The 15,847-nt window shown below is 42.0% G+C and overlaps 1 protein-coding gene across 1 annotated transcript; it reads left to right on the top strand.

Annotated features, from left to right (window-relative positions):
* The first annotated feature begins 668 nt into the window (after window positions 1-668).
* On the top strand, window positions 669-12,333 carry LOC123024050 (steroid 17-alpha-hydroxylase/17,20 lyase). Its single transcript, XM_044431324.1, has 8 exons — window positions 669-977; window positions 3,351-3,489; window positions 6,598-6,827; window positions 7,522-7,608; window positions 9,401-9,613; window positions 10,851-11,020; window positions 11,126-11,229; window positions 12,068-12,333. The coding sequence occupies exons 1-8, from the start codon at window positions 669-671 to the stop codon at window positions 12,331-12,333; spliced, it is 1,518 nt and encodes a 505-aa protein (XP_044287259.1).
* The last annotated feature ends 3,514 nt before the right edge of the window (window positions 12,334-15,847 follow it).

Genomic DNA, 15,847 nt, shown 5'->3' with positions numbered 1-15,847 from the left:
CAAGGGGAGGACTCTGCTTCCTTTCTTTTCAAAAGAAACATGTTGGAGGGTGGAAATGCTGGGGAAAGCAGCACACAGCTTGTGTGATAGAGAGGGCTCTTTTACAGCTGCCCAGGTAGCGGCAGAGGTAGTAGAAGTGTTCACTCCTCCATAGGCTGCTTAGGGCTGTGCCAAGCCAGGGACAGCCTGTTTTTGTTTTCCTATGTTGTATCCAGCGGAATATATATATGTAATGCTGCTGCTAGTTTTTGAAGGAGAAGTTTGAATCATTCTCCTGAAGACAGATTGCATCTGAACCCAGCCCTCTTACCTAATGGTCCTTGCTTTGTATTGCAATCCTGCAGCTTATCATTTAGGTGGAAAAGTAGATTATAAATGTTAAAGTGATTATAAAAGAGGGTTATTAGCATAGGAACAAAAAAAACCTTTAACTCGATGATGAGTTGCAGTTTTGCATTTGCCTCTTTTGGCAAAAGGCAAGGCTGAATTCATATTTCAGATTACAATTATCTCCCAGTGATTAACTAGCAAGGCAGGGAGCAATCCCAAGGCAAAGTGATGTCACTCCAAATCTTTATAAGACTGCAAGAGTTCTGGTGGTTGAAGGGAGAGTTCCCAGACCTCTGATTCCTGAATTGTTAATCAAATCTCCAGCCAGGTGAAAGAAGATGATGGCTCTCCTGATTGCCTTGCTCCTCATGCTAGCACTCCTATCCCTCAGGAAGGTGGCAAAGAGAAAGCAGGAATCCAAGCACAAGTACCCCAGGTGTCTGCCCTCCCTGCCAATAATTGGGAGCCTGTTGCATTTTGTTAGGGACCCACAGCTCCACCTCTTATTCAGCAGACTGCAACAGAAGTATGGCAGCTTGTACTCCTTCTACATGGGTTCTAACTATGTAGTAATGGTCAACAACTATCAACATGCCAAAGAAGTGCTGCATAAGAAAGGAAAAATTTTTGGCGGGAGACCTCACACGGTAAGAAAACTTTGAATGTCTTTCTTTTACCTATGCCCAGAAGGTCCTTCCCTCTGGATATGGTCGAGATTCCAAGAACAAAACCAGCCCATACAATTAAGGGTTAGGGATTATAGGATGTGTGGCAATAGCAAAATCAAAAGCCCTGATTTTGACCATGAATATTGCTGTCTAAGCAGAAGAGGTGAGAAAATAAAATGAGTAATGTCACTAGATTATGAGCAGAAACTGTGAACCAAATGTCTTAGTCACAAGGCAGGAAAGATTGTTTCTTCCTTGCTGCTGGGTCCTAAACCCAGATTACTTTCTAGACTACTATGTTATAAATGGGACTTAGGGTGCTACTTTCCCAAATAATAGTAATAACAAGTTCTTGAGTAGTTATTATCTTTTTCGAATGTAGGAAGCTTATAATAATACATGCTCTTTAGCTCTAACTTGTTTCTGTGCATTTAAATACCACCGGATGATGTGATTACTGTCAACCAGTGTCTTTAAAAGGGACCTAGAGAAATTCATAGATAGCGCCACACGATGGCTATGCGCAACTTCAGGTACCTGAGGCAGTATGCCCCTCAGTAGCAGTTGCTGGGAAACACCAGTAGTGCTAGCTCTAGTTGTACACAAGTAGTTATATGGGACAAAGCAACTAGCAACAACATGAAGGGGTACATCCTGCAAATTTAATGGGGCCCAGACTGATATTGTTATGTGTATTCAAATACCTCACTGCGTATGCATCAATGACACATGTGGAAGCAAGTTCTCCCTTACTGGATCAAGGCACATCCCTTTACCCAAACCATTGATGCTGCCTGAAAATAGCTCCTACCTGGTGACAATGTTGTGTAGAATTGGCAGGTGGTATATGAGGGCAAGGAGGACAGCATTATGGGTGTGAACGATAGATGAGAACACTGCAGTTAACAATAAAGCATAATACAATAAAACAGTTTTGAGAAAATTCATATATATATATATATATATATATATATATAGAGAGAGAGAGAGAGAGAGAGAGAGAGAGAGAACACATACATACATACATACATTCATACATACATACATGTATATACTGTTCTGTAAATATATTTATGCTGTGGGCATAGTCTGTTTCAAGAAATTAATACTGAGGACTGAAATTATAACAGAACTAAAATATGGAAGAGACTGCTATTAAAGACAAGAGGACAATGTTCTGTTCTCTCTGTAATGGAGTTAACTTATGGGAAAGTGCACAGAGGAAGGGGTAGTACTCTTTTGCTTTAGAGGGGAATGGGTTTGCTGGGCTCACTTACTTCACCCATGAGAAATGGGAGGACAGAAGCAAGCAGCATTGCCACTTCTGCATGGTATTTTATGGGGAGGCAAGAGGCAAGTCCACTTTTTTACTCCCTGTTTTCAATATCTCTGCTTCTTTGCCCCTTTGTCCTTTGCATAGTTAATTGAGCTAAAAGCAAACAAACACAAGAACAAGTGAACCTTAAGGGCCTTTACTCTGTATTCATCTTCTTTCTAGTTCCCCGACTTCTCCCACAATTGCATTTGTGTGTGATACACGCTCATGTTTTCAAATATGTATTCATTAGCATATGGCCCAAATGTGATAAATGTATTTCATATAAATACCATAACTGTGATCTTTCATAAACAGAGGGGGTACCATGTAGATCCCCCCAGGGTCAGCTATGTATGTTGATCACATATATGCTATTCTTCTATAAAACAGGAACAGGGGTTCATTTTAACATGAAAAGGGACATATTGATGAGGAGAATTGAATCCCTCAACCTCCTCTCTCTTATCTCCTTGCCACCCCTAGGAACTTTGGTTCCAAAGACTAATATGAATTAGAAACAGGCAAAAAGGCCTTTATCTTGTTGGCTGATTTTGGCTGCCTTTATTAGCCTTTTTTTCTGTCACCTCATTCATGGAATGTTATTGGTGAGGTGTGTGTCCACATGATATAGCCTTCCATTGGTAGCCCTCCTGTGTTTTCCCATCATTTCCTCTGTTCTTTTTCTCACTGTACACTGTCAAAGATGGAATTGCTGCACAATACCTTCTGATTTGCGGCACTAGGAAACCGCTATCTGGAACCCCTTCCCTCAGCTCTGAACAGAAAAAGAAAACTGATTTGCACTGATATTTAGTGGATGAGGGACCTGCATCAATGAGACTCCAAGTAATCTCTTTATCTGAAATGCCTTACATTATGCAATCTTTGTCAAATGTGGTAGTGTGTATGAGCATGGGGGTCCCTCTCAGAGAAAACAGAAAGCATGTGATAGTCTTACTCATTGCACCATCAGGTATTCTGGAAAGAGAGTAACATTTTCTTTCTTCTTTTTTCACCCCCTCCATTGATTCAAGGTGACCACAGACTTGCTAACACTGAATGGAAAGGACATCGCCTTTGCTTCATACAGCCCATTATGGAAAATGCAGCGCAAGCTCGTGCACTCTGCACTTCACATGTTTGGGGAGGGCACTCTGGCCCTTGAGAAAATAAGTAAGTGATCCAAGGAAAGCCAACAAAGGGAGATGGGGAGAGAAGGTTCTGCCAAAATGCTTGTGGATAAAAGGTTAGGTTAGCCTGCCCCTTTTTGGGTGAAGGCAGACACAACATTTTAGGTGTGCTGGAATTGGTTTGAACAATTTTTGCCTTCTAAGACATCTGAGGGCAGGAAATACATGTTCATACCACTTCTACAATGATCAGGCTGCATACATGCATCATCAGTTTTATTCCTCCACAGGGAGCTCAGGGTGGAACATGCTCCTGAAGCAGGATTTGCACAATGCCACCTCTTCTCATTGGTGAAACCAGCTCTCTCTTTTTCAGAACTGTGCACAGCACTGAAGTCAGCTCCCTCCCTGTCTTGTTGAAAAGATACTCTAAGTTGGGAAAAATATGGAAAATAAAACAGAGAGAGAGAGGTGGGGGGGAGAGGGGGGAGAGAGGGCAAACAGCCAGGTAGAAAGAGAGACAGTCTAATGAATATTTGAGCAGATAAACATGCAGGTTCTTAACCAAGCCAAGCAAAACCCCATGTAGTCAGCCCGCCAGAAACTTGGGGTGGGGATGGGATGGCAACAGAATTCTATTTGGAACAAATTATGTGTGTCTGTTGAGGATGAAGGGTCCAGGATTGAGTACACCGAAAAGGTCTACATCCACTCCCTCTTCTAAAGATACCTGCACTCAGCTGTAAATTATTGTCTCTTTTCAACCACTGGTAGAATGTTGAATGCTATACCTTAGAATGCAGTTGCGTTTGGCCACCTAACCTTCCAATGGTACAAGTATCTGCATCCCATGGCTCTGCACATAACATACTGATTGGTTTGTTCTGGGTAAATAGGCTCTTCTTGGGAAAAAGATCTATTTCTAGAGCCAAACTTTTCAGAAATTGAGGCATAAGGATATGATGGTGATGTTGCTGATAAACCAAAGCAGATTGCTTATAAGCTTTCTCTTCATTTTCTGTGTTTCTGTGTCATTACGCAGACTATTGGGGTTCACCATGTAACATTTACCCATAGTGTAATGGTCTTCCTGAGAATTGTAAAATGTAATATGAAAAAGTTAGTACTACATATCTTTAGAAGCAACAAAAAGTCTATCATATAAAGCAGGACACCCCCAACTGAATATGTGCAGGAAAAGCATGATCACTGGAACAAAGAAAAATAATAAGAATATGCTGGACAATATCCCCCTTAGGCAGGCTGTGGTGCCCTTCATATATATTGCAGCCCGGTTTTGTTAAGAGGAGGAGAAGAAGAAAACGTCATAAAGGAGTCATTGGAATTCTCAGTTCTGTTCTACATAACTCACATTAGACTTGATCTTGCTTTAAATGAAATTAGTGGAATGCAGCTATGTAAAGTCAAATTTGGAAAGTGAAAGCAAGGCAGAACAGTGAATACATTGTCCTGCTTTGTCCTTCTCTACCATTTAGTGGTGACTATCACTACATGCTTCCAAACTAGATAAACATATGTGTTCTATTAAAACAGTTTCTCCTGGTATAAAATTAGGCATATGTTAGGAATGATGGAAAAGCTGTATACATAGCATGGATACTTAATACAAACATTTTAGGCATTTCAGAAAGATAATGGTTGAATAAATTATAACAAAACTTTTAGTACATAATCTACTCTAATTCCCAGGTATAATCTTTCCATTATGTTATACCAGTTTCCTTTGAAGACAGAGAGATCACAGTGAGGTTATTCATTGTGGGAGAAAAACTCCCCATGATTTTTCATCACTTCTTCTACAAGCAACCTGGGATAATGAATATTATAAGGGCTGTCGACAGGACACTGAAAAAGGAGCCAATCCCCCACAAATACAGAATGAAGACTGAGCGAGCTCATTAGCTATGGAATGTGAAGCAACAGAAAAGGGCAGAAGAAGGGGCAGAGGTTAGGAAATGGAATGCCCTCTCAGAAGGAATACAGAATAGGGGAGATACCTTTAAGAGGAAAGATATACTGACTGGATTTGTTTGGCTTGCTAACCCATAGTGGATTGTGTCATGTAAACCCAAATCAATTCCTACAGAGTGGCTGGTTTGAGCAGACTGCATAGATTGTAGTGGGCATTGTTGTACCTATGATAGGTTGTTGCGTCATGTGAACCTTAGCAATTGACCACCTTCTCTGTACTGGGGACCAGGCTGCATAGTTGCTTGGCATGAGTGACAAGCTACTCTTTTCAAGCAGGTCTTTGATGATTCTCATTGCCAGCCACCCCAAATGTGCCTAACTAGCACTTGGGGACAGCTGGCACTGGCTTCTTCCACTCCCCACCCATGGCTGCAAGCCATTTTGGACACGGTGCAGCTCTTTTTCTATTTAAACCTTTTTATTAAAATCATGAAAGCCAGCCTTGCAAGCCTGTTTGAGAGCTGAGGACAGTCCCTTCAAAATGGAGGAATGGGAAGTGTCATGTGGGCAACTGGAAAAAGCATCCATATGATTTAGACAATTCGCACATGATGAGAAGTCACCATAGGTTAATATTCCTGTGTAGCTTTCCATCCTGGCAGGGGCCATTTTGAATATTCAGCAACGTACTGTAGTTTCTTGTTATGCATGAACCTAGCACGTTTGGATTGCTGGGGTGGCTTACAAGCCACCCACAACCCTAATAAAGCCCATGGGTTCCAGATGGACATGGTGTGCCCCTGTTATGCCCCAAATATTCAAAATGGCAACTGTTTCTCTGACAAGAAACTCTGCAGAGAAATTAACCCTTACTGGTTTGTTCTTTCTTGTGAACCAGGCCAGAATCTTTTAAATTTTTCCTTTGGCCTATTATCATCAGTATTACCCCCTCACTGCAACAAAATTAAGAATGGGAACTAACAATGTCTTCAAGATCAAAGATAAAGCCTGTGGAGGAGATGGGCTTAAACCCTGGCCTCCCCATTTTGAGACATCTAATGCAACATGTGCCGTAATTCAGATAAGCTTTCTCTCCATAGCTGGGTACCACTACCACATTGCCAGATCCGTTAACCCCAGTTCATATCTCCTTTCCCCACCTTCTGCTAAATGATTCACCATGCCTTTGTGCATCTCTTCTTCCATGTTTTTCTTCCAGTCTGCACAGAAGCCTCTTCCTTGTGTGAAAATCTGGCTGCTGCACAGGATTCACCCTTGAACTTAGGAACTGAACTGACATGTTCTGTTACAAATGTGGTGTGTTCTCTCTGCTTTAACTCTTCCTACAAGCGTGGAGATCCTGAGCTTGAAAATGTTCTCAAATACAGCAAGGGCATTGTGGACACGACATTCAAGCATAGCCTGGTAGATATCTTCCCATGGCTTCAGGTGAGAGTTAATGGAAAGAGGATGCAATGAAATGACACATATCGATGCAGAGGCATCAGCAAGAGAAGACCATAGCAATGATCCACAAATCACTTAAGGGGTATATTTGCTGCCTTAGATCTATTAATAATCTGTCAGTCTTATTGCATTACTCTTCCCTTGATTTGCCATTCTTCACTAGCAGAGGCAGGTGAGACATACCACTTTTAGATTAAGCACATTCTTATCAGTGGGTAACAGGATTTCCTATCCCAGATGCCCTAGAGTTCTGTGTAGGAAAAAAAAGCTTAAATTGTTGGGGGGAAATGTGCTGTTCAAAAGGACAAGATTCATAGTTATCTGTTCAATATTTTTGTTCTTGTGTGTGTGTGCGCTCAGGCCTGCACAGAATATGTATTTTGGCAGGGGGATGGAAAGTGAAAGGCTTTACTGGAAAGGCTTTACTGGAAGAGAAATCATACTGAGTTATATGGGACTTGGTGTCATGTGCAGGGTGCAAGAATCAGATGGAAGCATCTGCTTTTCTATTGGAAAAACAGTGTTCATTGGAGGTAACAAATCTGGCTTCTCCCCAAACCTCCATGGCAGGGACTAGGACATGGGTTCTAGGAAGTCAGTTCTGATCTGATGCCAAGAAAGGCAGTATATTTGGCATGATGGGGGTGTTTATTTTGCTTTTTGCTTTTTTTTCCAGTTCTTTCCCAATAAAGAATTAGCCTTGCTAAAGAAGAGTTTGAAAGCAAGAGACGAGTTCCTATATAAGCAGTTTACAAAGCATAAAGTAAGTATCTCCATTCAAAGGTGGGAGCTGTAGAGCAGCAAAGGCCTCACCATTGCAACTGAGAATTTATTTGTTTACTTTGGCCTTTCCCTGTTTATGTTTTGCCAGCGATAGCTGAGGCTGCAATTGTGTATTATAGATTTAATCTTATGCTGGTGGTTGTTTTCTTGGAATGTTTACTGTTATTATTACATTGGTTTTTACTTTGCAAATGTTATTGTTGTGTACTTCCTTAGGAAGTCTCCTGCCCTGAAAGGTGGCCAATAAATATTTTAAATATATATACAAAGACCAACAGGTGCAAAAATCAAAGATCAAGGAACTGGGGAAGTGCCAAGATGTGCAGATCAAAACTTCATGCCAAAGATGAAAGTAATGAATTTGGAATCTACGTAGAAGAAAGGGAGGGATAAACAAAGAATGCTGGCCTAAACAAGGATCCTATTTCACATCTTTTTCACCCTTTCAACTGGGGATGAGGAAAGAAAGATGAGCACACAAGGCAGAAGCATCTCCTCCTCCCACTGCTCCCTGAGGGAGAGGGTGGGAGTAGCGATGACTAGACGATGGATAAAGCATGTAGAAAAGAGATCTGATATGCTCCTACCTGTGTTGTGCCTCCTCAGCAGATGTACAATTATTTTTATACAACTTTCCTCCCAAAGAGATTCACAGCAATACAATCAGGCTTATAAGTAAAACAACATTGTCCATACAGCGACAGAACTGGAATACCAGGTGCAGTTGTAATATTACATTATCTGACTCTGCCCTCTAAAGGGTGATGACAGCAAAGGCAGATTTATCTATTCAGAACAATTAAAATCTGCCTTTCTTTGTGTAATGTCAGGTAGCAATTGCCTCTCCTGCTGTCTTCTGTTGTGGTTAGGTGTGGCAAATCCCATTTTAGTTCTCTTCTCACAAACTATCCTTGTGCAGACCCCTCCCACTCACCCAAACTTATTTCACAGGTTCATTGGGAAGCGAAAAATGCTGCTGGGGCAGGGGGGTTGTCACCCTAAAAGCCAGAATCCCGTTCCAGAGATGTGTTTGTTTATTTAACTAATGAAATTGTGGGCAGAGTTATATTGACAATGAACATGGGCCTGGTATTCTACACACTCTGCCTTTCTGTCACCTCAGCAACTTCACTTCTCAACCACTTCTGCTGAACTAGGGAAGGGAGGCCATTGCTGAAGTTAGGGAGAGGAGTCTGCCTTACCTCACAAATGGAGCAAGGCAACAGGGTGAACTGTGAGAATGGAACCCTTCCCTTTCCAACTTGTTGACTTTCTGCCATAAAAATGAATCCAACTTATGCCTTTGACACAGTGCTCACTAGGGGACATGTGTGTGCCTTAGCTCTGTCCCCAGTAGTAACATTTATTTTCTCCCATACAAATCAGTAACTCCCCCTGACTCATACAGGTTAGAGAGAGCAAGCTGAGAATTGCCCACCCCTTCTTCACACACTGGGATCATCCATTTTAGGTGTGCAGTATATTGTCCTCACCTCAAATACAAATTCAAATGTGGATCTTTACCTTTTGGCCATAGATATTAAAGGGAACTAGCAAGTTCTACAGATTGCCATTGGGAAGGGAATGTTGCTCAGCTGAGACGACACTTCCCTCCTGTCCCTGACACCGGCAGCCTGTCTTCTGCAGGCAGGGACCTAAGTGGCATCTCTGGCTAGCAGGGGCAGGGAGGCATCTCCTTCTGCTGGCCTTCATATCATGAGATAATACTATGCTAGTAATAAACTTCGAAAATACCCCTTTTTCCTTCCCAGGAAACGTTCAACAATGATTCTATCAATGACCTCATGGATGTACTCCTGAAAGCCAAACTGAACACGGAGAACAACAACAGCCATCTCCTGCCTGGGCTGGAGCTGACAGATGATTACCTGCTCATGACAGTGGCAGACATCTTTGGGGCCGGTGTGGAGACCACCGCTACAGTGCTGAAGTGGAGCATTCTCTACCTCCTACATTACCCAGAGGTAACACTACATTACCCAAACATGGCACAGCCTACCTCTGTCTGTTCTGAAAATGGTATATATTGATAGTGTGTTATGCGAAACAGAGAGAGAATCTAGTTTAGGGTGCGGTCCTATGCATATTTTGGCAGGAAAAAATCCCTACAAGTCCAGCATTCCCCAAACCAGCATGAGTGCATATGAAATGCTGCGAATTCTACCAAACCTAGACTGTCTTTAATTAATGTCAGGGGTCTCCAATGCAATTCTTTTATTTTGAGGAAATGTATGGAAAATAGCCCTCCATGCTCACAGCCAGTGTGTTATGCATTTTATATAGACAGATCCCAAGCAATGTCCTCTGGCTCTATAGATGTCCAGCGTCCTATGGCTAATGTATTCATTCTTACAGTATGCTTTACATTCCTGGATTGTGGAAAACCCAAACCCCTGCATTCATATCACAATAAGCTAGGGCTGGTGCCCAGTTTTTGAGGGCCAATGCCCAGTTTTTGAGGGCCTTTGGGCAAGATACTCTCAATGGACACCTGCCTTAAGTGAGTCTGCCTTCTCACTTTCATTCTCATCAGATAGTCTTACTCTTCCATCCCCTTCATCATTCCTGCTGCTACTTATCTGCTTGGTAGACAGAGAGCCCATGAGAAAGGGTAGCAATGGCATCTGTTGCTCTCCTTTCTCTCTGCCACTGTTGTCTTAGCCAGAGAAAAAGCAGGTGAACATGTGGGTTGCAATGGTGAATAGGATTGTTGTCAGTAAGCCCTACCAAGGGTGGGGACCTTTGATCTTGGTCCTGGCCATAGGCAGCTACTGAATCTACAAAATTGGTCAGCAACTGTTCTTTACTCGCGCACAATTTATATAATTAGTACTCTGAGTTTATAGGCTCTTAATCAGGGGTCCTCAAACTTTTTCACTAGGGGGCCAGTTGAAAGGCAGTGGATACATGCCTGGGCCGGTGAGGAGGGGGGACCTGGGCACACAGGCCGGTGAGGCATTGTCGGGTGTGCGCGAGGTGGCGTTCAGCGAGTGTGGTGGCAGCTCACTTGCTCGGAGATCAATGTTCCCTTCTTTTATTGGCAAACTACTCAATGTGTCAGTCACTTTCTTTTCACTTTCGGATGGCCTGACCAGTTAATAAGAAAGTGAAAATAGATTACAACGAGAAAAGTTGGAGTTGTAGACTCTCTAACCTGCTGCTATCACAGTCTGGCATGCTCCATTCCTCCCCACTCTGCAGGTGCAGCAAAAGATCCATGATGAACTAGAAAAAGTCCTTAGCTTTAACAGATATCCCCTACTCAAGGACCGTCAGCACTTGCCTTACTTGGAAGCTACCATTAGTGAAGTTCTGCGTATCCAGCCTGTCGCCCCACTCCTTATCCCACATGAGGCCTTGGAGGACACAAGGTGATCACCATTTTCACTAGAGATCTGCCAGAAAGTCAATGGGAGGGGGATTGTAGTAATGCTCCTACTCAGAGGAAAGCACTAATGGTGTTTGTCTATTTGCAGCATTGGGGAATATATTATTCCTAAAGGAACTCATGTTATAATCAACCTGTGGTCCATTCACCATGATGAAAAAGAGTGGGACAAACCAAAGGAATTTAATCCAGGTGGGCATTCCATACTTCCTCTTCATGTTGGGTGGGTGGGGGAGTCCCTGGTTCAAATTTGCTTATTGCCCAGAAGAGGTGCTTTCACAACACACTTTATCTATTGACCTTTGATCTTGCTGCCATATTTTTCCTAGTCCAGAAACTTCTCACATTCTCTTGGGTATCGGTACTCCTAAGCATATGCACCATCTTTCTTTATGTTTTAAATAAGCTGTCCCTGATCAACTATCCCTAGATGTGTTGGACTACAACTCTGATCACCACAAGCAAGCATGACCATGCTAGCTGATGGGATTTGCTGTCCAACGTATCTGGAGAGCACCTCATTGGGGATGGCTGCTTGAAACATTGGCTTGTCTTTTCTTCTTCCCCACTAGGCTCATTACCACCTTCATCCATATAAACCTGCCCAGACTTTAAGCTCAACAACAGAAATGTATTTATTTATTTATGTTTATATATTACCCCATAGCCCACAGGGCCCTCTGGGCAGTTTGTTTGTTTGTTTATTATGTTTATATGCTGTCCTGTCGCGAAGGCCTCAGGATGGCTTACATACATAAAATGAAATTCTTCTGTTTCCCAAGTTTGAGGGCAACTAGGTGGCTAAGTATTGAGAAAGGGTATTTTCTGTAGTTGCCCCATACCTTTTGAATAAGTTGCTGTCAGGGATCCATGAGCTCCCACCATTGGAGGCTTTTAGGAAGGTTCTGAATATTCACTTGTTTACTTTGTCCTTCCTTTGATCATGTTTACTGAACTGTTACCAGCATTATACATTTATGATAGAGCTTGACATGTTTCTTAGGGAGATATTTGTGTCCTCCGCAAACAGGTCGATTCCTAGATGAAGATGGAAACCGAATCTACTCTCCTTCACCCAGTTACTTCCCCTTTGGAGCTGGTATTCGTGTTTGCTTGGGAGAAGCTCTGGCCAAGATGGAGCTGTTTCTCTTTCTGGCTTGGACCTTGCAAAGATTCACACTCAGTGTCCCTGAAGGCCATGTATTACCTGAACCAGTGGGCAAATTTGGTGTTGTGCTCCAAGCACCAGAGTTCAAAGTGAAAGTTACACTGCGGGAAGCTTGGAAGGAAAAGTAACACTGGTCTACAGATTTTTGGAAATTATAGGCCTCCAAGATAAAATGTGCTAATTCTTACATATTTTGACTAGATGAATTAGAAAACAAGTGGTAGAGGTGCTGTTTGGCTAAAGTTTTCAAGATATTTCACAATAAAGATTTATACACAAGCGAGTATATTTGCCTACAAGGGAGGGAGGTGTCTGATGATCATGATGCCTTGTAACTTCTTGACAAATTAAGTAGAACAATGAAAATGGTACCACATGGAAGTGTATAAATTTATCTTCACTTTGAGACTAAAGATTATTACCTAACTGTACATTATTGTTCTTTTATTGCAAGGTACATTTGTCTTGGTCGGATCTACATATCATACAGTTACACCTGGTGGCTTGTGAAAGTGTCATTGCCTAACATTTCCAAGGAACAGTTGCATGATATTTTCCCTCAGAAGCCAAGATGCCTCAAAACTGTAAACAATGCAGATAACTTTTGCTACATTTGTGGCGAGGTTACATTTGCATCTCAAAAGTGCAGTATGACGGCAATGGTAAAAAAGGCATACCACCTATATTTTGGATGCAAAATAGGGGATCAGGACAAGAGTTGGGGCCCTCATTATTGTTGCATTAAATGTGCAACTTATCTCCATCACTGGATAAACAAGAAGAAAAAGTCCATGCCTTTAGCAGTCCCACTGGTGTGGAGGGAACCCACCAATCATAGCAACTGCTATTTTTGCATGGTTCCCCCAATTGCAAAAGGGATCTCAAGAAAGAAGTGGACTGTGGAATATCCAAACATTCTAACAAAGCTGCATCCTGTACCCCATGGTGAGGACTTGCCAATTCCAGATCCACCAGAATCCTACTCTCTAGACTCAGATGATGCTAAAGATGCTGAGCAGGATGCAGCTGATCTGGGGCCGTCGATGTCAGAGGACCCAAACTTTAGCCCACCATATGCTCCTCCTGAACCACATCTAATTTCACAGAGTGAACTAAATGACCATTCTCATTGCTATATCACATTTTGCAGAAAAGTCATGGAGCATAATCGCACATTGTAATTTTGAATTATTTTGATGCAATTTTGAACTGTAACTGTATCATGGAAACTGGAGCCACATAATACTCAGGACTTAATTTTCCTTTATTAGTGACCCAATTCTGGTAAAACTTAGTTGCTTTCATTTCCGAGGCTTTCTCCTTGTAGACCAGTGTATTAGATCAGTGATGTTATTTAGGTCTACAGCAGTGGTTGGGAATATGTTCAGATGAACCAGTAAAACATCTGGAGACAGCTGTACATAGGAAACTGTGGAGAAGGGGGATTGACTGCCTGATATGGAGGTGAGAGCAAAACCCATAATCCTCTTTTGTCAGATGAGCTAGAATTAAAGAACCAAGGCAGAAAGTACACCACTTTTCTTACCAATCTTTTTTCTCACAGTAAAAGTGACATCCCTCTCCATTTCTCCCTCAGACATCCCTGTGGAATAATTTGGCAAGCAGTGGGGAGAGCACTGTGTGCCGGTACATGTGGGCCTCAGCAGAATCATAAAAGATACGATCAAGATTAATCAGAAAAGGAAATTCCATTTTCTTGAATATTTTTTGGCCAAGCAATGCCACTAGCAGAAGACAGAACAGCATTGCTTCTTTTCTGGCACAGTCCCAGTGTGAGAGAACAGCACACACATATGACAAGAGCAAAGCACCACAAATTTACCAACAAAACATACAAAGTTATTTTAATCCTGTCTGCTTGAAATGTGCTCAGTTAAAATGATAGTTAAGAATGATCTTCCTCCCTCCCTGAATGCAACCTTTGTACATAGACATTTACACATACATATGGTTATTTGTATTTTATATTGCATCTTACTGTGTTTTATTAATAAAATTATCTGTCCAGGGAATAATAGTTATTGGGCTGTATAGAAATAAAATAGTAATAGTGCACCTGGTTTAGAGTAGAAGTCTACATTTGTTAGTATTTCTGAGAATCTGTTTTTGAGTGCACCATAAAAGCTAAACTGTTTATTTACTCTGGCCATGTAGCTATGGCAACCTCCTTTATTTCCATATTGCACTGAAGCATATACAACAGCGAGACAATCTGGCTCAGCTGTGATTCTCTGCCCATGGTATTCACTCATCCACTTGGATAACCAAAGGATTCCCCAGTTGACTGATTCATGCTTCTGAAGAAATAGCAGTCTCACTGCCCCCACATCAATACAACCCTGACAATACGATACAATACATCCCACCAGGCATAACCAGGAATCAACAGGCACTGAAATTTGCAGTGCTACACATGTGAGGCTGACTTTTCCCTCTGCTTGCTTATGGCTGATACCCTTGCCTTGCAAGGTACATACAAGAACCACTTGGAGGATGTGTGGTCAGGTTCCCTCAGACTACTGATTGGTCATTTTGGAGGTCCAATGCCTGTCTGGGAGTCTGTTCCCCTCTAAATATACCTTTGGGAAATCTTCCTTTGTTTTCAAATGGCTAATAAAAGATTAAGACTAAGCAATTTTATTTAGTTAGTTTTCGATTTATATCCTGCCTTTCTCCTACAAAGAGCTCAAGGCAGCTTACATCTCCTCCTCCATCTTATCCCCACAACAACAACCCTGTGAGGTGGGTTGGGCTGAGAGTCTGTGACTGGCCCAAAGTCACCCAGTTGGCTCCATGGCTAAGTGGGGACTAGAACCCAGATCGTCTGAGTACCAGTCCCTTGCTCTTAACCACTACACCACACTGGCTCTCTTGTATCAATGTTGTGGAGTTCTAGGCAGAGCTCTTTCTTCTGACAGCAAGCCACTTTGATGAGGTATATGTGGAATTTAAGTTCTTAATTAATGTAGTCTTGGTTAATTAATCATATGCTTTGACTTATTTTAAGAACAACTTGCCATTTTTTAATTTCTGTCTCCTTGGTTCTTGAATAAATATATGCAACTGTAAACTGGAATTGATTTAGATCCTTTGCCTAGACTACCTAGCATAGTCTTACTTGTGTGCTAGATTATTTGGTATTGCACAGAACCTGGTTTTCACACTGATCAAATGAAGGCCTGGAAAAGTGGCTATCCTTCTCCAAATGTACAAGTCATAACCCTGAATCCACCCATGTCTTAGCTAGTATTATGTGGTGGTAACAATACTCACAATGGCACAAAGGTATGCATTTCTGAACAGAAAAAAGCTCTCCAGTTCCCAGCATTCCTCAGCCAGTATGCTTAGGATTGTGTCCTAAACAGACCCTATCTTGCATGGTTGGAGATACAAATTCTTGTTTCTTCCACACAGACCTGAAGTTTCTCTCATGAGTACATGAATAAAACCTGCTAGAAGACCTCAGAAATGAGGGTACCATACAAAAACAAGGCAGAAGACAGAATACAGTACAGGATTGTAAAGAGGGAAAACAACAAAAGCAGGTAGGAAGAGGCAACATAAAACATGTGACCATGTAAGATGGGTACCCCCAATGTTGTCCTCCATTAATTAAGTAAA

This window comes from Varanus komodoensis, unplaced genomic scaffold (genome assembly GCF_004798865.1).
Source record: "Varanus komodoensis strain SLA01 unplaced genomic scaffold, ASM479886v1 scaffold1, whole genome shotgun sequence".
Lineage (NCBI taxonomy): Eukaryota > Metazoa > Chordata > Lepidosauria > Squamata > Varanidae > Varanus > Varanus komodoensis.
Note: the sequence above shows the minus strand (reverse complement) of the source record. Positions and strands in the feature narration are given on the sequence as shown.

Bases quoted from the DNA above. Each gene is read 5' to 3' on its own strand.
- LOC123024050 (XM_044431324.1), top strand. From the start codon at position 669: ATGATGGCTCTCCTGATTGCCTTGCTCCTCATGCTAGCACTCCTATCC. The intron at 3,490-6,597 runs GTAAGTGATCCA...TTTTTCTTCCAG, and splicing joins TCTGGCCCTTGAGAAAATAA to TCTGCACAGAAGCCTCTTCC. The intron at 6,828-7,521 runs GTGAGAGTTAAT...TTTTTTTTCCAG, and splicing joins ATATCTTCCCATGGCTTCAG to TTCTTTCCCAATAAAGAATT.